The sequence below is a fragment of the Oncorhynchus clarkii genome, chromosome 12, assembly GCF_045791955.1.
Source record: "Oncorhynchus clarkii lewisi isolate Uvic-CL-2024 chromosome 12, UVic_Ocla_1.0, whole genome shotgun sequence".
Lineage (NCBI taxonomy): Eukaryota > Metazoa > Chordata > Actinopteri > Salmoniformes > Salmonidae > Oncorhynchus > Oncorhynchus clarkii.
The window spans coordinates 6,150,709-6,177,697 of record NC_092158.1 but is presented as its reverse complement, the minus strand read 5'-3'; the positions used below and the strand labels follow the sequence as shown (position 1 = coordinate 6,177,697).

General features: G+C 44.2%; 1 protein-coding gene across 1 annotated transcript in view; it reads right to left on the bottom strand.

Moving 5' to 3' along the window:
- Positions 1–26,989, bottom strand: part of LOC139421816 (netrin receptor DCC-like) — a 224,359-nt gene that overhangs the window by 149,616 nt on the left and 47,754 nt on the right. The window contains exon 6 of the mRNA XM_071172937.1: positions 24,159–24,208. Coding sequence (XP_071029038.1) covers positions 24,159–24,208 — 50 coding nt within the window. The remainder of the gene's footprint in view (positions 1–24,158; positions 24,209–26,989) is intronic.

Here is a 26,989-nt window from a genome sequence, read left to right as displayed (position 1 = left end):
TAGTCTACATTATGTTTTATAGTCTACATTATGTTCTATAGTCTACATTGTGTTTTAGAGGTCTACATTATGATTTAGAGGTCTACATTATGTTTTAGAGGTCTACATTTTGTTTTGTAGTCTACATTATGTTTTATAGTCTGCATTATGTTCTGTAGTCTACATTATGTTCTGTAGTCTACATTATGTTCTATAGTCTACATTATGTTCTATAGTCTACATTATGTTCTGTAGTCTACATTATGTTCTATAGTCTATATTATGTTCTGTAGTCTACATTATGTTCTATAGTCTACATTATGTTCTATAGTCTATATTATGTTCTGTAGTCTACATTATGTTCTATAGTCTACATTATGTTCTACAGTTCTATATTATGTTTTAGAGGTCTACATTATGTTTTAGGGGTCTACATTATGATTTAGAGGTCTACATTATGTTTTATAGTCTACATTATGTTCTATAGTCTACATTATGTTATACAGGTCTATATTATGTTTTAGAGGTCTACATTACGTTTTAGAGGTCTACATTATGTTCTATAGTCTACATTATGTTCTACAGGTCTATATTATGTTTTATAGTCTACATTATGTTCTATAGTCTACATTATGTTATACAGGTCTATATTATGTTTTATAGTCTACATTATGTTCTATAGTCTACATTATGTTATACAGTTCTATATTATGTTTTAGAGGTCTACATTATGTTTTAGAGGTCTACATTATGTTCTACAGGTCTACATTATGTTCTATAGTCTACATTATGTTTTAGAGGTCTACATTATGTTTTAGAAGTCTACATTATGTTTTAGAGGTCTACATTATGATTTAGAGGTCTACATTATGTTCTATGGGTCTACATTATGTTCTACAGGTCTTCATTATGTTCTATGGGTCTACATTATGTTTTATAGTCTATATTATGTTCTATAGTCTACATTATGTTTTATAGTCTACATTATGTTCTATAGTCTACATTATGTTTTATAGTCTACCTTATGTTTTATAGTCTACATTATGTTCTATAGTCTACATTATGTTTTATAGTCTACATTATGTTTTATAGTCTACATTATGTTCTATAGTCTACATTATGTTCTATAGTCTACATTATGTTCTATAGTCTACATTATGTTCTATAGTCTACATTACGTTTTATAGTCTACATTATGTTTTATAGTCTACATTATGTTTTATAGTCTACATTATTTTTTATAGTCTACATTATGTTCTATAGTCTACATTATGTTCTATAGTCTACATTATGTTATATAGTCTACGTTATGTGCTATAGGGCTACATTATGTTGTTAATGTCAATAGGGAAAAACAATCAACAAATCACACCCTGTATGTGTATTTAATATCTCTATGGCTGTCTATAAATCAGGCAGGCACTAGACACGATGTCTGATTTTGCCATTCATATCACAGACCAAAAAAACGTGATTTACTCAGTCTACTTAATCTTCAAATGGACACAAGTGTCAAATTAGAATAATCTACCTGCGAAGGGAGATGATTGATTGGTAGATTAAGCCAATGCCTCTGCACCGTGAGTTTCTCCCGGCTCTCTCTATTGGCTAACAAAGGGCCAAGTTTGACAAGTTGGTCCAACAGACACTTCACGCATTTGGGCGGTTTCTGGGAATAAAATTATTCCACAATTTGAAAAGAGAAAGGCCTTTGCTTAAATGCTGTGACGTAAATACTGCAATGCAGAGTGAGATTTGAGTCTCTGTGGATTCTATCCAGTCTTTATTTATCTGTACTAGTGCAGGTTGCTATTGCAGAGGAAATCCTCCCTAAAACCTATTTATATTCAAATTCAGTTGACCTTGCAATGTGCTAGGCTACACAGAGTCGCGGCCTTTTTTAAAACTTCCCACAGACAGAGTATTATTAGTTTTAAAACGTATACCTATTTATATTGTGATGAAAGGTTGAAAACGTTGAATACAAATAATAATATAAGAGTTCCTGAACTTTAATGAACCTTTTTAATAAAAACATTTTGTCAAAAGATTATTTCTAAAATAGTACCTATTAACCTTCCTGAAAACTCACCAGTTCAGCAGTTATCTATCAATTTAGTCACATTTTCATTACAATGGGTGATCTTCAGTACAATGGGTGATCTTCAGTATAATGGGTGATCTTCAGTATAATGGGTGATCTTCAGTATAATGGGTGATCTTCAGTATAATGGGTGATCTTCAGTATAATGGGTGATCTTCAGTATAATGGGTGATCTTCAGTATAATGGGTGATCCTCAGTATAATGGGTGATCTTCAGTATAATGGGTGATCTTCAGTATAATGGGTGATCCTCAGTATAATGGGTGATCTTCAGTATAATGGGTGATCTTCAGTATAACGGGTGATCTTCAGTATAATGGGTGATCTTCAGTACAATGGGTGATCTTCAGTATAATGGGTGATCTTCAGTATAATGGGTGATCTTCAGTACAATGGGTGATCTTCAGAATAATGGGTGATCTTCAGTATAATGGGTGATCTTCAGTACAATGGGTGATCTTCAGTATAATGGGTGATCTTCAGTATAATGGGTGATCTTCAGTATAATGGGTGATTTTCAGTATAATGGGTGATCTTCAGTATAATGGGTGATCTTCAGTATAATGGGTGATCTTCAGTATAATGGGTGATCTTAAGTATAATGGGTGATCTTCAGTACAATGGGTGATCTTCAGTATAATGGGTGATCTTCAGTATAATGGGTGATCTTCAGTATAACGGGTGATATTCAGTATAATGGGTGATCTTCAGTACAATGGGTGATTTTCAGTATAATGGGTGATCTTCAGTATAATGGGTGATCTTCAGTACAATGGGTGATCTTCAGTATAATGGGTGATCTTCAGTATAATGGGTGATCTTCAGTATAATGGGTGATTTTCAGTATAATGGGTGATCTTCAGTACAATGGGTGATCTTCAGTATAAAGGGTGATCTTCAGTACAATGGGTGATATTCAGTACAATGGGTGATCTTCAGTATAATGGGTGATCTTCAGTATAATGGGTGATTTTCAGTACAACGGGTGAGTTTCATTACATTGGGTGATCTTCAGTATAATGGGTGATCTTCAGTACAACGGGTGAGTTTCATTACATTGGGTGATCTTCAGTACAATGGGTGATCTTCAGTACAATGGGTGAGTTTCATTACATTGGGTGATCTTCAGTACAATGGGTGATCTTCAGTACAACGGGTGAGTTTCATTACATTGGGTGATCTTCAGTATAATGGGTGATCTTCAGTATAATGGGTGATCTTCAGTATAATGGGTGAGTTTCACTACAATGGGTGATCTTCAGTATAATGGGTGATCTTCAGTATAATGGGTGATCTTCAGTATAATGGGTGATCTTCAGTATAATGGGTGATCTTCAGTATAATGGGTGTCCTTCAGTAAAATGGGTGATCTTCAGTATAATGGGTGATCTTCAGTATAATGGGTGATCTTCAGTATAATGGGTGATCTTCAGTATAATGGGTGATCTTCAGTATAATGGGTGATCCTCAGTATAATGGGTGATCTTCAGTACAACGGGTGATTTTCAGTACAATGGGTGATTTTCAGTATAATGGGTGATCTTCAGTATAATGGGTGATCTTCAGTATAATGGGTGATCTTCAGTATAATGGGTCATCTTCAGTATAATGGGTGATCTTCAGTATAATGGGTGATTTTCAGTATAATGGGTGATCTTCAGTATAATGGGTGTTCTTCAGTACAATGGGTGATCTTCAGTACAATGGGTGATCTTCAGTATAATGGGTGATCTTCAGTATAATGGGTGATCTTCAGTATAATGGGTGATCTTCAGTACAACGGGTGATTTTCAGTACAATGGGTGATTTTCAGTATAATGGGTGATCTTCAGTATAATGGGTGATCTTCAGTATAATGGGTGATCTTCAGTATAATGGGTCATCTTCAGTATAATGGGTGATCTTCAGTATAATGGGTGATCTTCGGTATAATGGGTGATCTTCAGTATAATGGGTGTTCTTCAGTACAATGGGTGATCTTCAGTACAATGGGTGATCTTCAGTACAATGGGTGATCTTCAGTACAATGGGTGAGTTTCAGTAAAAATTTGGGATTTTCAGTACAATGGGTGATTTTCAGTCAAAATTGGTGATTTTCAGTACAATGGGTGTTTTTCAGTAGACATTGGTGATCTTCAGTACAATGGGCAATTGGAGATCTTCAGTGTAGACCCATATTGGTCTACATGGACAAGTTCTGGCCTGGTTTAGATCTTATCTGTCGGAAAGATATCAGTTTGTCTCTGTGAATGGTTTGTCCTCTGACAAATAAACTGTATATTTCGGTGTTCCTCAAGGTTCCGTTTTAGGACCACTATTGTTTTCACTATATATTTTACCTCTTGGGGATGTCATTCGAAAACATAATGTTAACTTTCACTGCTATGCGGATGACACACAGCTGTACATTTCAATGAAACATGGTGAAGCCCCAAAATTGCCCACGCTGTAAGCCTGTGTTTCAGACATAAGGAAGTGGATGGCTGCAAACGTTCTACTTTTAAACTCGGACAAAACAGAGATGCTTGTTCTAGGTCCCAAGAAACAAAGAGATCTTCTGCTGAATCTGACAATTAATCTTGATGGTTGTACAGTCGTCTCAAATAAAACTTTGAAGGACCTCGGCGTTACTCTGGGCCCTGATCCCTCATTTGACGAACATATCAAGACTGTTTCAAGGACAGCTTTTTTTTCTATGTAACCTTACAAAAATCAGAAATGTTCTGTCCAAAAATGAAAAATTAATCAATGCTTTTGTTACTTCTAGGTTAGACTACTGCAATGCTCTACTTTCCGGCTACCCGGATAAAGCACTAAATAAACTTCAGTTAGTGCTATATATGGCTGCTAGAATCCTGACTATAACCCACAAATTTTATCATATTACTCCAGTGCTAGCCTCCCTACACTGGCTTCCTGTTAAGGCAAGGGCTGATTTCAAGGTTTTACTGCTAACCTACAAAGCATTACATGGGCTTGCTCCTACCTATCTTTCTGATTTGGTCCTACCGTACATACCTACACGTACGCTACGGTCACAAGATGCAGGCCCCCTAATTGTCCCTAGAATTTCTAAGAAAACAGCTGGAGGCAGGGCTTTCTCCTATAGAGCTCAATTTTTATGGAATGGTCTGCCTACCCATGTCAGAGACGCAGACTGGGTCTCAACCTTTAAGTCTTTACTGAAGACTCATCTCTTCAGTGGGTCATATGATTGAGTGTAGTCTGGCCCAGGAGTGGGAAGGTGAACGGCAGGGCACTGGAGCGACGAACCGCCCTTGCTGTCTCTGCCTGGCTGGTTCCCCTCTTTCCACTGGGATTCTCTGCATCGAACCCTATTACAAGGGCTGAGTCACTGGCTTACTGGGGCTCTTTCATGCCGTCCCTAGGAGGGGTGCGTCACATGAGTGGTTTGAGTCACTGACGTGATCTTCCTGTGTGGGTTGGCGTCCCCCCCCCCCATGGGTTGTGCCGTGGCAGAGATCTTTGTGGGCTATACTCGGCCTTGTCTCAGGATGGTAAGTTGGTGGTTGAAGATATCCCTCTAGTGGTGTGGGGGCTGTGCTTTGTCAAAGTGGGTGGGGTTGTATCCTTCCTGTTTGGCCCTGTTCAGGGGTATCATCGGTTGGGGCCCCAGTGTCTCCTGACCCCTCCTGTCTCAGCCTCCAGTATTTATGCTGCAGTAGTTTATGTGTCGGGGGCTAGGGTCAGTTTGTTATATCTGGAGTACTTCTCCTGTCTTATCCAGTGTCCTGTGTGAATTTAAGTATGCTCTCTCTAATTCTCTCTCTCTTTCTCTCTTTCTTTCTCTCTCTCTCTCGGAGGACCTGAGCCCTAGGACCATGCCTCAGGACTACCTGGCATGGTGATGCCTTGCTGTCCCCATTCCACCTGGCCGTGCTGCTGCTCCAGTTTCAACTGTTCTGCCTGCGGCTCTGGAATCCTGACCTGTTCACCGGACGGCAATGAAAAGCCAACTGACATTTACTCCTGCGGACTGACTTGCTGCACCCTCGACAACTACTGTGATTATTATTATTTGACCATGCTGGTCATTTATGAACATTTGAACATCTTGGCCATGTTCCGTCATCATCTCCACTCAGCACAGCCAGAAGAGGACTGGCCACCCCTCATAGCCTGGTTCCTCTCTAGCCTGGTTCCTCTCTAGGTTTCTTCCTAGCTTTCAGGGAGTTCTTCCTAGCCACGGTGCTTCTACACCTGCATTGCTTGCTGTTTCGGGTTTTAGGCTGGGTTTCTGTACAGCACTTTGAGATATCAGCTGATGTACAAAGAGCTATATAAATACATTTGATTTGATTTGATTCAGTAAAATGAGTGATTTTCCGTACAATGGGTGATTTTCAATGGAGTGATCTTGGAGGCATGATGCACAAAAATAACACAGAAATTAAAAGGTGTGGCCTAACTATGAAATGCTTAATGACAGGCCCTTCCCAACAACGCCGAGAGAAAGAAAATAGAGAAAAGAGAAACACTAAATAATAAGAGAATTAATATTTAATTATTACCAGTACTGAGTAATGATAACTAGGCTATATTGATCTCTCTAAGGCTTTTGATACAGTTGATCATATTATACTAAGGCAGAGATTGTCGAGTGTAGGTCATTCAGAGCATGCAGTTGCATGGTTTGCTATCTATCTGTCTGATAGAACTCAGTGCACTCAATTTGATGGGCTTATGTCTGTTAAATTGTCTGTCTTTAATGGTGTGCCCCAAGGCTCTGTACTTAGTCCTCTTAGTCCTTATATAAATGATTTAGACAAAAATGTCCAAAATGCGCAGCTTCATTTTTATGCTGATGATACTGTAATTTACTTTTGTGCCTCGTCTCTTACAAAAGCTTTCCAGAACTTCCAGATGTTAAGTACCAGGGTCCTTACCTTAGTCTTACATTTTGTTGTTCCGCAAATCACACTCTTTACGGCAATATTTTTTGTCAAATGGACAACACTTTGCGTTCTTCCACACATGTGGAAATAAATTTGTAACACAAACAAACACAGAGGAGAGTGAACGTGACACAGAGCCACGGAGACACCTAAAAGAGAGTGAACGTGACACAGAGCCACGGAGACACAGAGCCACGGAGACACAGAGCCACGGAGACACAGAGCCACGGAGACACCTAAAAGAGAGTGAACGTGACACAGAGCCACGGAGACACAGAGCCACGGAGCCACAGAGCCACGGAGACACAGAGCCACGGAGACACAGAGCCACGGAGACACAGAGCCATGGAGACACCTAAAAGAGAGTGAACGTGACACAGAGCCACGGAGACACAGAGCCACGGAGACACAGAGCCACGGAGACACAGAGCCACGGAGACATAGAGCCACGGAGACACAGAGCCACGGAGACACAGAGCCACGGAGACACAGAGCCACGGAGACACCTAAAAGAGAGTGAACGTGACACAGAGCCACGGAGACACAGAGCCACGGAGACACAGAGCCACGGAGACACAGAGCCACGGAGACACAGAGCGACGGAGACATAGAGCCACGGAGACACAGAGCCACGGAGACACCTAAAAGAGAGTGAACGTGACACAGAGCCACGGAGACACAGAGCCACGGAGACACAGAGCCACGGAGACACAGAGCCACGGAGACACCTAAAAGAGAGGCTACTTCGGTCTCATGGACATGGTTTGGGTATGAAAAGTCTGACAAGGACCAGGAAACTGTCCTCTGAAAAATATGCCACAGGCCGGCCTCGGCAACAGGCTCAAACACCAGTATCCTCTTTTACCACCTACGCACAAATTATGTGAAACAGTACGAAGAGAGTACCACGGATGAGACCAAAAGAAAGTACAGTTGAGTGCTCAAAACAAACCCCCAATTCAGGCGTATTTATTTTGTTTGCAACTATAGTTTAAGTGTTTTCTATTTACCTTTTTAGATTTTATACATTAATATTTTATATTTTGTTAAAATGCTTAATTGAACATTTGCACAAAGGTTCTAAATAAAAGGAGAAATAATCAAATATGAGTAAGTATTATTTTATTTGTTGAGTGTAATTCAAAATGTAATAAGAAATAGTAGTCATTTTATATAAAATATTTATTCATTGAATTTACAGGAAATGTGCTATATCATGATATGTATCGTTATCGGGATATGAAATGACCGATATCGGGATATGAGATTTTGGTCATATCGCCCAGCCCTAGGTGTGCCTCTTGTCCAAGTGGGAGAGGACAGTGTGGAGTGCAATAGAGATTGCATCTGTTGAGGCGGTATGGAAATTGGAGTGGGTCCAGGGTGTCTGGGATGATGGTGTTGATGTGTGTCATGACCAGCCTTTCAAACTATTTCATGGCTACAGATGTGAGTGCTTACGGGGTGAAAGTCATTTAGACAGGTTACCATGGAGTTCTTGAGGGACTATGGTGGTCTGCTTGAAACATTGTATTACAGACTTGGTCAGGGAGAGGTTGAAAATGTCAGTGAAGACATTAGCCAGCTGGTCAGCACATGCTCTGAGTATGCGTCCTGGTAATTCGTCTGGCCCAGTGGCCTTGTGAATGTTAATCGGTTTTAAAGGTTTTACTAACATCGGCAGTGGCGAGTGTGATCACATAGTCGTCCCTAACAACTGATGCTCTCATGCATGTTTCAGTGTTGCTCACCTTGAAGCGAGCATATAAGGAATTTAGCTCGTCTGATTGGCTCGTGTCACTGAGCAGCTCGCGGCTGGGTTTCCCTTTGTTAGTTTACAAGCACTGCCACACCCAATGAGCGTCAGAGCCAGTGTCCTGTATTAACGTTTGATGGTTCGTCAGATGGTGTAGCGTGATTTCTTCTAAGCATACGGATTAGTGTCCCACTCCTTCAAAGAAGCAGCTCTAGCTTTTAGTTCAGTGTGGATGTTGCCTGTAATCCATGGCTTCTGGTTAGGATATGTACGTACGGTCACTGTGGGGACAACGTAGTCTATGCACTTATTAATGAAACAGTCCTGTAGCTTAGCATCCGCTTCATCGGATCACTTCTGTATTGAGGTTCTTCCTGTTTGAGTTTTTGCTTGTAAACAGGAATCAGGAGAATCAGGAGAATAGAGTTATGGTCAGATTAGCCAAATGGAGGGCGAGGGAGAGCTTTGTATATGTCTCTTGTGCGCGGAGTAAAGGCGATCTAGAGTTATTTTCGCCTCTAGTTAAAAATGAGGTGAGAAGAATTTCAGTTTTTCTGAATTTAAATCACTGGCCATCTCTGGATGAGCATTTCTTGTTTGTTTATGGCAAATCTAAAATCTAAATCCCGTTGAGTGCGATCTTTGTGCCAGCATCGGTTTGTGGTAAAAAAAATAAACAGCTACGAAAAAATAGGGATGAAAATGTTAAATGGTAAATAGTCTACAGCTTATCAGGAGCTATTCTAACGAGCAGAACCCCGAGACTTCCTTAATATTAGAAATTGCGTACCAGCTGTTGTCAACAAAGAGACACACACCTGTACATAGCCCATCTGTAAAACGCCCATCCAACAACCTCATCCCCATACTGCATTTATTTATTTAAAAAAATAAATAAACACACCACCCACCTTGAGCTTCCCAGAAACTGTTCAGCGAAGTTTCTTATAAACATAGGATATTACGCCGAAAGGATAGTCTCGAACGGAGCTCGTTCAGTTTGTCCTCCATTTGTTATTATGTTGCCGCAGTAGTTTGATCAGGGTGCCCACATATCGGCATCTATATCACAGTCTCTTTCTCTTCTGAGTGTCGGGGACTAGGCTCTGGTCTGGGGTGATCAGTATGTCCTGTGCAATTGACTGACATTTTTTATCCATTGGGACAAATAAAGTCTGAAAAAGTAAAGTACATCTCAATCCCAAATCATGGATAGTAACCGCTGTTCTGATGTCTTAGAAGCTATTTAGTTAGCTGTTGTTGACTGATATACTGTAGGTAGCAGAAGTAGGTTAGCTTAGCTATTAGCAATCACAGCTAGCAGCTAGCGAGCTAGCTAACAACAAAAAACATCAAGAAGTGACAAAGCAATCGACAGAAACAAATCCCATTTGTGAAATAATCAGTCTTTATATATTGCTGTTATAGTAAAGTGCCCTAGTAGTTCCATAATCCTTTTCAAAAATCCTTATTCCAGCCTTATATTATTATTATTATTATTTGACTTGGTTAAAGCTGCTGTACGGGTAAAACAAACCAAGCCTACTAGAAAGGACGTACAGCCATACCCCATGTGGAGTTGGTTGCTTATTTTGAAAATCCAAGTACATGAGTGTCTAGGCTGGTAAATCAGATACGCCCACACCATTCTATTGTGTCCTAACAGGCCTAGCAGGGGCACAGAGAGAGGCTGCTTTTAAAACATTCTTAAATATATAGTATTATTTTTTTTGGAGGGGGGGGGGGTCAATTTCATTCATATTTTAATTAAGTATAGGTCATATTTCATAGAAATCTAGAACACTGGACAGCTACGTTAAATGTAGTTTTGTAATTGACCAAAACAAGCAAACAAAAAAGAAAATGGCAGTGGAAAAAGGTCAAGTTTGTGCTCTGAGCCAATGGGGGTAACCAAGGAAACCACAGGTTATTTTTCCCCCAAGGAAACATTCTATCTTAAACCGACTGGGAGTATTGCTCAGGGGCTTAGGGATTTATTCATAGCTGTTGGTATGGACTCTGCTTCACAAACGCACACGCACACGCACTCACACACACACGCACTCACACACGCACACGCACGCACACACGCATGCACGCACGCACGCACTCACACACACACACACACATCTTCAGTGCTGAACACCAAACAATAGAGACATAAGAGAACCCTATTCCCTACATAGTGTACTAGTTTAGGCCAGAGCCCTATTGAACCCTATTCCATATGTAGTGCACAACTTTAGACCAGGGGCCAAAAGGTGTAATCTGGGACACAACCAGATTTGGGAGTAAAGTGTGGAGGGTTTGGGGAATAACACATCTCCCTACTGGGATACACCTCCCCTAATGGGATATACCTTCCCTGGGATACACCTCCCCTAATGGGATATACCTTCCCTGGGATACACCTCCCCTAATGGGATATACCTTCCCTGGGATACACCTCTCCTAATGGGATATATCTTCCCTGGGATACACCCCCCTACTGGGATACGCCTCCCTACTGGGATACACCTCCCTACTCGGATACACCTCCCTACTGGGATACACCTCCCTACTGGGATACACCTCCCCTACTGGGATACGCCTCCCTACTTGGATACACCTCCCTACTTGGATACACCTCCCCTACTGGGATACACCTCCCTACTGGGATACACCTCCCTACTTGGATACACCTGTATACACATGTATGTGTCTGGCTTTCAGTTCTTTCTTTCAGTTCTTGCAATCTGAATTTGTAACAGTTTAAGTTACATTCCAAGTGGTGTTTTCACGTCACCTTGAAGAAAATGTTGTTCATTTGCTACCGGCCAAAAAACATCACTATGGGAAAACAATGCTGATAATGACTGAAGTCTAGTGATAAACATGAAATATTATGACTGAAGTTTTAGTGATAAACATGAAATATGATGACTGAAGTTTTAGTGATAAACATGAAATATGATGACTGAAGTTGAATGATGAACATGAAATATGTTTAATGACTACAGCTTAATGGAATGTGAATACGTTTAATTTATGACACCACAAAAAATAAAGACAATTTCCTGTGATGTGAGATATATCTGTTGTCAGATTGACAGGTCTCAAAACCAGCATTGGGCCATTATGAGAATATATCAGCAGCAGGTGGATAGGGGGAGGATGAGGACGTGGGGAAGAGGAGGGGGAAGAGGAGGGCTGGATGAGGATGTGTGATTAAAATGAAAGGAGCACAGTCTGTCTCCCTCCACTGCCAGTTCAGACAGAGTCTGTCTCCATCCACTGCCAGTTTAGACAGAGTCTGTCTCCATCCACTGCCAGTTTAGACAGTCTGTCTCCCTCCACTGCCAGTTTAGACAGAGTCTGTCTCCATCCACTGCCAGTTTAGACAGTCTGTCTCCCTCCACTGCCAGTTTAGACCGATTCTGTCTCCCTCCACTGCCAGTTTAGACAGAGTCTGTCTCCACCACTGCCAGTTTAGACAGTCTGTCTCCCTCCACTGCCAGTTTAGACAGAGTCTGTCTCCATCCACTGCCAGTTTAGACAGAGTCTGTCTCCATCCACTGCCAGTTTAGACAGTCTGTCTCCCTCCACTGCCAGTTTAGACAGAGTCTGTCTCCCTCCACTGCCAGTTTAGACAGAAATCACACTCACCAAGCATGCTGCGTTGCAATGTCACACAGAGAGAGAGAGACACGTGCAAGAACGCACACACAAACACACACACACACACACACACACACACACACACACACACACACACACACACACACACACACACACACACACACACACACACACACACACAGGTGAGTAAACAAGCGTCAATCCAATCTGAATATTGTTTACTTTCGTCCTGCTGCAGAGTAATCACATTCTGTGTTTGTTTATGTATCCCATGAGAATCGCTGCGCTACACAGCGTTTCTGCTGCAGGAGAGGCTTGGTGTGTGTGTTTGTGTCACTCTGTACGTGTGTGTATATGTATGTGTGTGTCACTGTGTATGTGTGTGTGTGTGTGTGTGTGTGTGTGTGTTTCTTGTTACAATAAAAAAAACACTTTACTGCTTTCTATCTGTGTTTTGCCTTCTTTTCCAGTGTATCATCTGTGTGTTTTGTCTTCTGTTCCAGTGAATTATTACAATGTGAATGAAAACTGACTTTATTACAGCCCACAGCCTTCTCCTACCAGGTTAGTGAAGGCTGTGTAACAGCTGTATCCTACCAGGTTACTGAAGGCTGTGTAACATCTGTATCCTACCAGGTTACTGAAGACTGTTTAACAGCTGTATCCTACCAGGTTACTGAAGGCTGTTTAACAGCTATATCCTACCAGGTCACTGAAGGCTGTGTAACAGCTGTATCCTACCAGGTTACTGAAGGCTGTTTAACAGCTGTATCCTACCAGGTTACTGAAGGCTGTGTAACAGCTGTATCCTACCAGGTTACTGAAGGCTGTTTAACAGCTGTATCCTACCAGGTTACTGAAGGCTGTTTAACAGCTATATCCTACCAGGTTACTGAAGGCTGTGTAACAGCTGTATCCTACCAGGTTACTGAAGGCTGTTTAACAGCTATATCCTACCAGGTTACTGAAGGCTGTGTAACAGCCGTATCCTACCAGGTTACTGAAGGCTGTGTAACAGCAGTATCCTACCAGGTTACTGAAGGATGTGTAACAGCCGTTTCCTACCAGGTTACTGAAGGCTGTGTAACAGCTGTATCCTACCAGGTTACTGAAGGCTGTGTAACAGCTATATCCTACCAGGTTACTGAAGGCTGTGTAACAGCTATATCCTACCAGGTTACTGAAGGCTGTTTAACAGCTGTATCCTACCAGGTTACTGAAGGCTGTTTAACAGCTATATCCTACCAGGTTACTGAAGGTTGTGTAACAGCTGTATCCTACCAGGTTACTGAAGGCGGTGTAACAGCTGTATCCTACCAGGTTACTGAAGGCTGTTTAACAGCTATATCCTACCAGGTTACTGAAGGCTGTGTAACAGCTGTATCCTACCAGGTTACTGAAGGCTGTGTAACAGCCGTATCCTACCAGGTTACTGAAGGCTGTATAACAGCTTTATCCTACCAGGTTATTGCAGGTTGCTAAACAGCTGTATCCTACCAGGTTACTGAAGGCTGTGTAACAGCTGTATCCTACCAGGTTACTGAAGGCTGTTTAACAGCTGTATCCTACCAGGTTACTGAAGGCTGTGTAACAGCTGTATCCTACCAGGTTACTGAAGGCTGTTTAACAGCTATATCCTACCAGGTTACTGAAGGCTGTGTAACAGCTATATCCTACCAGGTTACTGAAGGCTGTATAACAGCTATATCCTACCAGGTTACTGAAGGTTGCTAAACAGCTGTATCCTACCAGGTTACTGAAGGCTGTGTAAGAGCTGTATCCTACCAGGTTACTGAAGGCTGTTTAACAGCTGTATCCTACCAGTTTACTGAAGGCTGTGTAACAGCTGTATCCTACCACGTTACTGAAGGCTGTTTAACAGCTATATCCTACCAGGTTACTGAAGGCTGTGTAACAGCTGTATCCTACCACGTTACTGAAGGCTGTTTAACAGCTATATCCTACCAGGTTACTGAAGGCTGTGTAACAGCTGTATCCTACCAGGTTACTGAAGGCTGTGTAACAGCTGTATCCTACCAGGTTACTGAAGGCTGTTTAACAGCTGTATCCTACCAGGTTACTGAAGGCTGTGTAACAGCTATATCCTACCAGGTTACTGAAGGCTGTGTAACAGCCGTATCCTACCACCTATAAGAAGACAACTCATACACACACTACAGTAGGTTGACATGTGGTTAATTAATATCCAGGACAATCACAATTATATTGACCTCAACACTTCACATATTGCACTGAGTTGTGGAGGAGGAATTGAATAGTTCATGCATATTAGCACTCTGATTGCCCTGGTCTTTCGACCAGAATGGGAATAGAGAATGGGTCCCACATTACACCCCGTGGGCCCTGGTGAAAATAAGTGTTTGGTTTTTTTTTTAAACAGGGAAGAGGATTCCATTTGGGACTCAGGCACAAAATAAAATATTGCTAATAAAATGGCAGAACGACAAGGATAAATGCGGAGTTGGTATTCATTTCTCGTAGATAATTACTCTCACATTGTTCAGCAGACATTTAATCACGGGCTTGAATCTTAGCTAAATCTTGAATGATTATATTGCTGGCAGACTAAGATTATAGCAATTGCTGGTATTTGGTGTTTTACATTCAAGCAGGTGTCCATGTGAATAGAGGACAGGAGAGCAGCTGCACAGCTGTATAAGAGCTACTTGAAAATGTGCTTACTGTACACACACATGCAGACGCACACAAACACACACAGACACAGCTGCAGACAAACACACACACACACGCACACACACACACACACACACACACACACACACACACACACAAACACACACACACACACACACACACACACACACACACACACACACACACACACACACACACACACACACACACAGACAGCAGAGCCTTTCACACACTATCTAACCCTCGTCCATCTTACGAATCCACCAGCTTCCCTTAACGACAGGGATCATACAGTGCCTTGCGAAAGTATTCGGCCCCCTTGAACTTTGCGACCTTTTGCCACATTTCAGGCTTCAAACATAAAGATATAAAACTTGTTTTTTTTGTGAAGAATCAACAACAAGTGGGACACAATCATGAAGTGGAACGACATTTATTGGATATTTCAAACTTTTTTAACAAATCAAAAACTGAAGAATTGGGCGTGCAAAATTATTCAGCCCCTTCACTTTCAGTGCAGCAAACTCTCTCCAGAAGTTCAGTGAGGATCTCTGAATGATCCAATGTTGACCTAAATGACTAATGATGATAAATACAATCCACCTGTGTGTAATCAAGTCACCGTATAAATGCACCTGCACTGTGATAGTCTCAGAGGTCCGTTAAAAGCGCAGAGAGCATCATGAAGAACAAGGAACACACCAGGCAGGTCCGAGATACTGTTGTAAAGAAGTTTAAAGCCGGATTTGGATACAAAAATATTTTCCAAGCTTTAAACATCCCAAGGAGCACTGTGCAAGCGATAATATTGAAATGGAAGGAGTATCAGACCACTGCAAATCTACCAAGACCTGGCCGTCCCTCTAAACTTTCAGCTCATACAAGGAGAAGACTGATCAGAGATGCAGCCAAGAGGCCCATGCTCACTCTGGATGAACTGCAGAGATCTACAGCTGAGGTGGGAGACTCTGTCCATAGGACAACAATCAGTCGTATATTGCACAAATCTGGCCTTTATGGAAGAGTGGCAAGAAGAAAGCCATTTCTTAAAGATATCCATAAAAAGTGTTGTTTAAAGTTTGCCACAAGCCACCTGGGAGACACACCAAACATGTGGAAGAAGGTGCTCTGGTCAGATGAAACCAAAATTGAACTTTTTGGCAACAATGCAAAACGTTATGTTTGGCGTAAAAGCAACACAGCTGAACACCCCATCCCCACTGTCAAACATGGTGGTGGCAGCATCATGGTTTGGGCCTGCTCTTCTTCAGCAGGGACAGGGAAGATGGTTAAAATTGATGGGAAGATGGACGGAGCCAAATAAAGGACCATTCTGGAAGAAAACCTGATGGAGTCTGCAAAAGACCTGAGACTGGGACGGAGATTTGTCTTCCAACAAGACAATGATCCAAAACATAAAGCAAAATCTACAATGGAATGGTTCAAAAATAACATATCCAGGTGTTAGAATGGCCAAGTCAAAGTCCAGACCTGAATCCAATCGAGAATCTGTGGAAAGAACTGAAAACTGCTGTTCACAAATGCTCTCCATCCAACCTCACTGAGCTCGAGCTGTGTTGCAAGGAGGAATGGGAAAAAATGTCAGTCTCTCGATGTGCAAAACTGATAGAGACATACCCTAAGCGACTTACAGCTGTAATCACAGCAAAAGGTGGCGCTGCAAAGTATTAACTTTATGAAATGTATTAATTCCACTGTTAGAATGTTGAAGTCAGAACTCATTAGTTTGAAGGTGGAAGCTGTTCTGCTCTTAATAGGACGACGGGACACCACGACCCAGAACACCACAACCCAGTACACCACGACCCAGTACACCACGACCCAGAACACTACGACCCAGAACACCACGACCCAGAACACACACGACCCAGAACACTACCACCGAGAACATCACGACCCAGAACATCACGACCCAGAACACAACGACCCAGAACACACCCCACGACCCAGAACATCACGACCCAGAACACCACCACACAGAACACCACCACCCAGAACAAACACAACCCAGAACACTACCACCGAGAACACCACGACCCAGAACATCACAACACAGAACACCACGACGCAGAACACACCCCACGACCCAGAACACCACCACCCAGAACACCACCACCCAGAACACCACCACCCAGAACACCACACCCAGAACAACATGACCCAGAACACCACGACATAGAACACCACCACCCAGAACACCACCACCGAGAACAACACGACCCAGAACGTCACGACCCAGAACATCCACCACCCAGAACACCACCACCCAGAACACCAACGACCCATAACACCACTACCCAGAACACCCACCACCCAGAACACCACCACCCAGAACACCAACGACCCAGAACACCACGACCCAGAACACTCACCACCCAGAACACCCACCACCCAGAACACCCACCACCCAGAACACCACGACCCAGAACACCACCACCCAGAACACCATGACCCAGAACACCATGACCCAGAACATCACCACCCAGAACCTCACGACCCAGAACACCACGACCCCACAGAGCAACACCATTATATCTCCTGACCCCACAGAGCAACACCACTATATCTCCTGACCCCACAGAGCAACACCACTATATCTCCTGACCCCACAGAGCAACACCACTATATCTCCTGACCCCACAGAGCAACACCATTATATCTCCTGACTCCACAGAGCACCACCATTATATCTCCTGACCCCACAGAGCAACACCATTATATCTACTGACCCCACAGAGCAACGCCACTATATCTCCTTACCCCACAGAGCAACACCACTATATCTCCTTACCCCACAGAGCTTTTCCATTATATCTCCTGACCCCACAGAGCAACACCACTATATCTCCTGACCCCACAGAGCAACACCACTAAATCTCCTGACCCCACAGAGCAACACCATTTTAGCTCCTGACCCACAGAGCAACACCATTATATCTACTGACTCCACAGAGCAACACCACTATATCAACTGACCCCACAGAGCAACACCATTATATCTACTGACTCCACAGAGCAACACCACTATATCTACTGACCCCACAGAGCAACACCATTATATCTGCTGACCCCACAGAGCAACACCATTATATCTACTGACTCCACAGAGCAACACCATTATATAATAGAAGTCTGTGTAGAGTATGTGGAGAATGCAATGTGTCTGTGTGTGTGTGTGTGTGTGTGTGTGTACATGTGTTCTTCTTTCCCTTGTTCACTCGTCTCTCCTCAGCAGGTCATTCTATCCATAACCTATATTCTCACTATCATGATTCATACTGGATGGAAAACTGGGTAATCGAATCAAATGCATTTTTACATCAGCAGATGTCACAAAGTGCTTATACAGAAACCCAGCCTAAAAACCCCAAACAGCAAGCAATGCAGATGTAGCAGCACGGTGGCTAGGAAATACTCCCTAGGAAGGCAGGAACCTAGGAAGAAACCTAGAGAGGAAACAGGCTCTGAGGGGTGGCCAGTCCTCTTCTGGCTGTGCCGGGTGGAGAGGAACCAGGGTCTGATGGGTGGCCAGTCCTCTTCTGGCTGTGCCGGGTGGAGAGGAACCAGGCTCTGATGGGTGGCCAGTCCTCTTCTGGCTGTGCCGGGTGGAGAGGAACCAGGCTCTGATGGGTGGCCAGTCCTCTTCTGGCTGTGCCGGGTGGAGAGGAACCAGGCTCTGATGGGTGGCCAGTCCTCTTCTGGCTGTGCCGGGTGGAGAGGAACCAGGCTCTGATGGGTGGCCAGTCCTCCTCTGGCTGTGCCGGGTGGAGAGGAACCAGGCTCTGAGGGGTGGCCAGTCCTCCTCTGGCTGTGCCGGGTGGAGAGGAAACAGGCTCTGATGGGTGGCCAGTCCTCTTCTGGCTGTGCCGGGTGGAGATTATAAGAGTACATGGCCATTAAGGCCAGATTGTTCTTCAAGATGTTAAATCATTCATAGACGACCAGCAGGGTGAAATACTAATCACAGTGGTTGTAGAGGGTGCAGCAGGTCAGCACCTCAGGAGTTAAATGTCTGTCTGCGTTTCATATCCAAGCATTCAGAGGTTGAGACAGCAGGTGTTGGACAATCTCTCGTATTCGTCCGTTGAGCCACCGCAAACTTTCCTAAAATAAATGTTCCATTAAAAGCATCAAGCCGTCATTCTGTTACAAAATGTCAATAACTATTTCTGTAGACTTACTCTGTCTTATCCCGTCGAAATTGTTCAGTGGTTTACTGAAGTGTGTGCCAGATGGGACCCTATTCCCTATATCGTGCACTACTTTAGACCAGAGCCCTATGGAACCCTATTCCCTATATAGTGCACTACTTTAGACCAGAGCCCTATGGAACCCTATTCCCTATATAGTGCACTACTTTAGACCAGAGCCCTATAAAGGGAATAGGGTGCAATTTGAGATGTAAACTATAATGTTCAATCCAATGTGACCGGATCTGGAGCTCTGAAGAATGATCCATTTTAATCCATTGTTTCATCACGCGTTAGAGTAGATTCATTCCACTAGAATACCTGCCGCCTCTACACTCTAACCACTAGGCTATCTGCAGCCTCTATACTCTAACCACTAGGCTACCTGCCGCCTCTACACTCTAACCACTAGGCTACCTGCGCCTCTACACTCTAACCACTAGTCTACCTGCTGCCTCTACACTCTAACCACTAGGCTATCTGCCACCCTCTATTCTCTAACCACTAGGCTATCTGCAGCCTCTATACTCTAACCACTAGGCTACCTGCCACCTCTACACTCTAACCACTAGGCTACCTGCCGCCTCTACACTCTAACCACTAGTCTACCTGCCGCCTCTACACTCTAACCACTAGGCTATCTGCCACCCTCTATTCTCTAACCACTAGGCTACCTGCGCCTCTACACTCTAACCACTAGTCTACCTGCTGCCTCTACACTCTAACCACTAGGCTATCTGCCACCCTCTATTCTCTAACCACTAGGCTATCTGCAGCCTCTATACTCTAACCACTAGGCTACCTGCCACCTCTACACTCTAACCACTAGGCTACCTGCCACCTCTACACTCTAACCACTAGCCTACCTGCCACCTCTACACTCTAACCACTAGGCTACCTACCACCTCTACACTCTAACCACTAGGCCACCTGCCACCTCTACACTCTACCCACTAGGCTACCTGCCGCCTCTACACTCTATCCACTAGGCTACCCTGCCGCCTCTACACTCTAACCACTAGTCTACCTGCCGCCTCTACACTCTAACCACTAGTCTACCTGCCACCTCTACACTCTACCCACTAGGCTACCCTGCCTCCTCTACACTCTAACCACTAGGCTACCTGCCACCTCTACACTCTAACCACTAGGCTACCTGCTGCCTCTACACTTTAACCACTAGGCTACCTGCCACCTCTACACTCTAACCACTAGGCTACCCTGCCTCCTCTACACTCTAACCACTAGGCTACCTGCCACCTCTACACTCTAACCACTAGGCTACCTGCCACCTCTACACTCTAACCACTAGGCTACCTGCCGCCTCTACACTCTAACCACTAGGCAACCCTGCCACCTCTACACTCTAACCACTAGGCTTCCCTGCCGCCTCTACACTCTAACCACTAGGCTACCTGCCTCCTCTACACTCTAACCACTAGGCTACCCTGCCGCCTCTACACTCTAACCACTAGGCTACCCTGCCGCCTCTACACTCTAACCACTAGGCTACCTGCCGCCTCTACACTCTAACCACTAGGCTACCTGCCGCCTCTACACTCTAACCACTAGGCTACCCTGCCGCCTCTACACTCAAACCACTAGGCTACCTGCCGCCTCTACACTCTAACCACTAGGGTACCTGCCGCCTCTACACTCTAACCACTAGGGTACCTGCCTCCTCTACACTCTAACCACTAGGCTACCTGCCACCTCTACACTCTAACCACTAGCCTACCTGCCGCCTCTACACTCTAACCACTAGGCTACCTGCCACCTCTACACTCTAACCACTAGGCCACCTGCCACCTCTACACTCTACCCACTAGGCTACCTGCCGCCTCTACACTCTAACCACTAGGCTACCTGCCACCTCTACACTCTAACCACTAGCCTACCTGCCACCTCTACACTCTAACCACTAGGCTACCTACCACCTCTACACTCTAACCACTAGGCCACCTGCCACCTCTACACTCTACCCACTAGGCTACCTGCCGCCTCTACACTCTATCCACTAGGCTACCCTGCCGCCTCTACACTCTAACCACTAGTCTACCTGCCGCCTCTACACTCTAACCACTAGTCTACCTGCCACCTCTACACTCTACCCACTAGGCTACCCTGCCTCCTCTACACTCTAACCACTAGGCTACCTGCCACCTCTACACTCTAACCACTAGGCTACCTGCTGCCTCTACACTTTAACCACTAGGCTACCTGCCACCTCTACACTCTAACCACTAGGCTACCCTGCCTCCTCTACACTCTAACCACTAGGCTACCTGCCACCTCTACACTCTAACCACTAGGCTACCTGCCACCTCTACACTCTAACCACTAGGCTACCTGCCGCCTCTACACTCTAACCACTAGGCAACCCTGCCACCTCTACACTCTAACCACTAGGCTACCCTGCCGCCTCTACACTCTAACCACTAGGCTACCTGCCTCCTCTACACTCTAACCACTAGGCTACCCTGCCGCCTCTACACTCTAACCACTAGGCTACCCTGCCGCCTCTACACTCTAACCACTAGGCTACCTGCCGCCTCTACACTCTAACCACTAGGCTACCTGCCGCCTCTACACTCTAACCACTAGGCTACCCTGCCGCCTCTACACTCAAACCACTAGGCTACCTGCCGCCTCTACACTCTAACCACTAGGGTACCTGCCGCCTCTACACTCTAACCACTAGGGTACCTGCCTCCTCTACACTCTAACCACTAGGCTACCTGCCACCTCTACACTCTAACCACTAGCCTACCTGCCGCCTCTACACTCTAACCACTAGGCTACCTGCCACCTCTACACTCTAACCACTAGGCCACCTGCCACCTCTACACTCTACCCACTAGGCTACCTGCCGCCTCTACACTCTAACCACTAGGGTACCTGCCTCCTCTACACTCTAACCACTAGGCTACCTGCCACCTCTACACTCTAACCACTAGCCTACCTGCCGCCTCTACACTCTAACCACTAGGCTACCTGCCACCTCTACACTCTAACCACTAGCCTACCTGCCACCTCTACACTCTAACCACTAGGCTACCTGCCACCTCTACACTCTAACCACTAGGCTACCCTGCCTCCTCTACACTCTAACCACTAGGCTACCCTGCCGCTTCTACACTCTAACCACTAGGCTACCTGCTGTCTCTACACTCTAACCACTAGGCTACCTGCTTCCTCTACACTCTAACCACTAGGCTACCTGCTGCCTCTACACTCTAACCACTAAGCTACCTGCCGCCTCTACACTCTAACCACTAGGCTACCTGCTGTCTCTACACTCTAACCACTAGGCTACCTGCCGCCTCTACACTCTAACCACTAGGCTACCTGCCGCCTCTACACTCTAACCACTAGGCTACCTGCCGCCTCTACACTCTAACCACTAGCCTACCTGCCACCTCTACACTCTATCCACTAGGCTACCCTGCCGCCTCTACACTCTAACCACTAGTCTACCTGCCGCCTCTACACTCTAACCACTAGGCTACCTGCCGCCTCTACACTCTAACCACTAGTTTACCTGCTGCCTCTACACTCTAACCACTAGGCTATATATTGTATTGTACAGTTTCTATCCATCAATAGAAATATCTATATCTATGTAGTCACAAAGCTATGGTGTGATGAGCGATCCTTGGCTTGCTATTCACTGACAACTGCTACTCTTTGACAGAAAATACCATCAGTAAACGAATACGAATAACTGTGTCTCAGACCTACACTTCTGCTTTTGAATGGGCGTTCTATCTCTCCGGGTTTCTACTGCAAATGTTGAAATAAACGAGTAGGGAAAGGTATAGGGGGATATCTAGTCAACTGAAAAGTGTGTTCCGCATTTAACCCAACCCCTCTGAATCAGAGAGGTGCGGGAGGGGGGGGGGGGGGGGGGGGGGCTGCCTTAATCGCCCTGTAGAACAGTAGGTTAACTACCTTCCGGTATCCAGGTTAACAGAAAAACACTGAGATAAGAAAAGGATTAGTAGAATATTTCCGAGGCTGGAACTTCTAGGCCAAGATCTGGCACTTCCCTCTCTTTCTCCACTTTCTTCCTAAACCCCCCCCCCCATCTCTATCAACCTCAACTAGCAGGAGAGGGAGAGCAGAGCACAGCAGAAGAGATGCAACAAGCCCTCGTCAGAAGCCAAACGGAGCACGTTGGGCCCCAGCCACTGAAGCCTGTAGGGGCCCCAGCCACTGCAAGCTGTTTTTCTGAAACACAACACAACTTTTGGCCTGTACTAAATCCCTCTGCCACTCCAGGGATCCACTCTGGCATAAACAGGCTGTCTGGTAGCACGGCAGCTCATTCTGGATTCTAGCAATGTGTTTAATCAAGCGTTCAGTTTCATACAGACAGACCCAAATAGCTGGAAGGGGGAAGTAGAGATATTTCTGTCCATAAAATAGAGCTCCTGTGGGTCTCAGAGTGAAGAGGATGTCAACTTTTGAAAAGCCCAACTCGTCAGACCACTATTTTTTTTTATTTATTCTGATGGTGCAATCTACCAAAAGCATTGACATTTTACATGGTAAATGATACACATGATATGCATGTGTAAATTGAAAAACATTCCAGGTGACTACCTTGTGAAACTGGTTGAGAGAATGACAAGAGTGTGCATACCAAGTCAAAGGGTGACTACATTGAAGAATCTCAAATATTAAATATATTTTGATTTGTTGAACACTTTTTTGGTTACTACGTGATTCCATATGTCTTATATAAAATATTTGATGTCTTCACTATTATTCTACCATGTAGAAAATAGTAAAAAATCAAGAAAAACCCTGAAATTAGTAGGTGTGTCCAAACTTTTGACCGGTACTGTACACTTGCACACATTATATATCTTGAATGACAAAATGCATGTACTCACTCTTGACAGAACTACTTCCAAGGAGATGTTCTGTGGAGGGCCACTTGGTACTGTAGAGGAGAAACAGAGAGACGCGTGAGTCTTCAAATCCAAAACAGCTTTACCGCATGTGTAACAGATGTGGCAGTTCAGACCTATTACAGTCCTATCGTGATGAAGTAGACCAACATGAGGAGCACTGAACACTTCATTAACATAAATCTGTCATTCCACTGTAGAGCACTGAACACTTCATTAACATAAATCTGTCATTCCACTGTAGAGCACTGAACACTTCATTAAAATAAATCTGTCATTCCACTGTAGAGCACTGAACACTTCATTAAAATAAATCTGTCATTCCACTGTAGAGCACTGAACACTTCATTAACATAAATCTGTCATTCCACTGTAGAGCACTGAACACTTCATTAACATAAATCTGTCATGTAGACTTATTAACAAAACACTATCGTTCCACTATAGAGCACTGAACACTTCATTAACATAAATCTGTCATGTAGACTTATTAACAAAACACTATCGTTCCACTATAGAGCACTGAACACTTCATTAACATAAATCTGTCATGTAGACTTATTAACAAAACACTATCATTCCACTATAGAGCACTGAACACTTCATTAACATAAATCTGTCATGTAGACTTATTAACAAAACACTATCGTTCCACTAGAGCACTGAACACTTCATTAACATAAATCTGTCATGTAGACTTATTAACAAAACACTATCGTTCCACTATAGAGCACTGAACACATAAAGAATGTTTCAAGGACAACTTTTTTCCATCTTGTAACATTGCAAAAATCTGAAACTTTCTGTCCAAAAAGGATGCAGAAAAGTTAATCCATACTTTTGTCACTTTTAGATCAGACTACTGCACTGCTCTACTCTCCGGCTCCCCATTTAAAGCACTAAATAAACTTAGTGCTAAACACAGCTGCTAGAATCCTGACTAGAACCAAAAATGTTTATCATATTACTCCAGTGCCTCACTACACTGGCTTCCTGTTAAGGCTAGGGCTCATTTCAAGGTTTTACTGCTAACCTACAAAGCATTACATGGGCTTACCTGTCTCTCTGATTTGGTCCTGCCGTACATACCATAAGACGCAGGCCTCCTAATTGTCCCTATAATTTCTAAGCAAACAGCTGGAGGCAGGGCTTTCTCCTATAGAGCTCCATTTTTATGGAATGGTCTGCCTACCCATGTCTGAGACGCAAACTCGGTCTCAACCTTTAAGTCTTTACTGAAGACTCATCTCTTCAGTGGGTCATATGATTGAGTGTAGTCTGGCCCAGGAGTGGGAAGGTGAACGGCAGGGCACTGGAGCGACGAACCGCCCTTGCTGTCTCTGCCTGACCGGTTCCCCTCTTTCCACTGGGATTCTCTGCCTCTAACCCTATTATTACAGGAGCTGAGTCACTGGCTTACTGGGGCTCTTTCATGCCGTCCCTGGAGGGGTGCGTCACTTGAGTGGGTTGAGTCACATACGTGATCTTCCTGTCCGGGTTGGAGCCGCCTTGGGTTTGTGCCATGGGGGAGATCTTCGTGGGCTATACTCGGCCTTGTCTCAGTTGGTAGTCTTTTGATATCCCTCTAGTGTTGTTGGGGCTGTGCATTTGGCAGAGTGTGTGGGGTTATATCCTGCCTGGTGTGCCCTGTCTGGGGTTATCATCGGACAGGGTCACAGTGTCTCCTGACCCCTCCTGTCTCAGCCTCCAGTATTTAGGCTGCAGTAGTTTATGTGTCAGGGGGCTAGGGTCAGTCTGTTATATCTGGAGTACTTCTCTTGTCTTATCTGGTGTCCTGTGTGAATGTAAGTATGCTCTCTAATTCTTTCTTTCTCTCTCTCGGAGGACCTGAGCCCTAGGACATGCCTCAGGACTACCTGGCCTGATGACTCCTTGCTGTCCCCAGTCCACCTGGCCGTGCTGCTGCTCCAGTTTCAACTGTTCTGTCAGCGGCTATGGAACCCTGACCTGTTCACCGGACGTGCTACCTTGTTTCGACTCTCTCTCTCTACCGCACCTGCTGTCTCGCACCTGCTGACCTGTTGCACCGTCTACAACCACTGTGATTATTATTATCTGACCCTGCTGGTCATCTTTGAACATTTGAACATCTTGGCCATGTTCTGTTATAATCTCCACCCGGCACAGCCAGAAGAGGACTGGCCACCCCTCAGAGCCTGGTTCCGCTCTACCCGGCACAGCCAGAAGAGGACTGGCCAACCCTCTTAGCCTGGTTCCTCTCTACCTGGCACAGCCAGAAGAGGACTGGCCACCCCTCAGAGCCTGGTTCCTCTCTAGGTTTCTTCCTAGGTTCTGGCCTTTCTAGGAAGTTTTTCCTAACCACCTTGCTTCTACACCTGCATTACTTGCTGTTTGGGGTTTTAGGCTGGGTTTCTGTACAGTATAGTACAGTATAGTATAGTATAGTACAGTATAGTACAGTACAGCATAGTACAGTACAGTACAGTACAGTACAGTATAGTTTAGTACAGTACAGTATAGTATAGTACAGTATAGTATAGTATATTATATTATAGTATAGTATAGTACGGTATAGTACAGTTCAGCATAGTACAGTACAGTACAGTACAGTATAGTATAGTGTGGTATGGTATAGTATAGTATAGTATATTATAGCATAGTATAGTATAGTATAGTACATTATAGTACAGTATAGCACAGTACAGCACAGTACAGTATAGTATAGTACAGTATAGTACAGTACGGTATAGTATAGTATACAGGTCAGCTGTGTCTAGCTGAATGCTTATTGTGCATCACACTGAGCTTTTTAGATACTGATTTCAACGGTA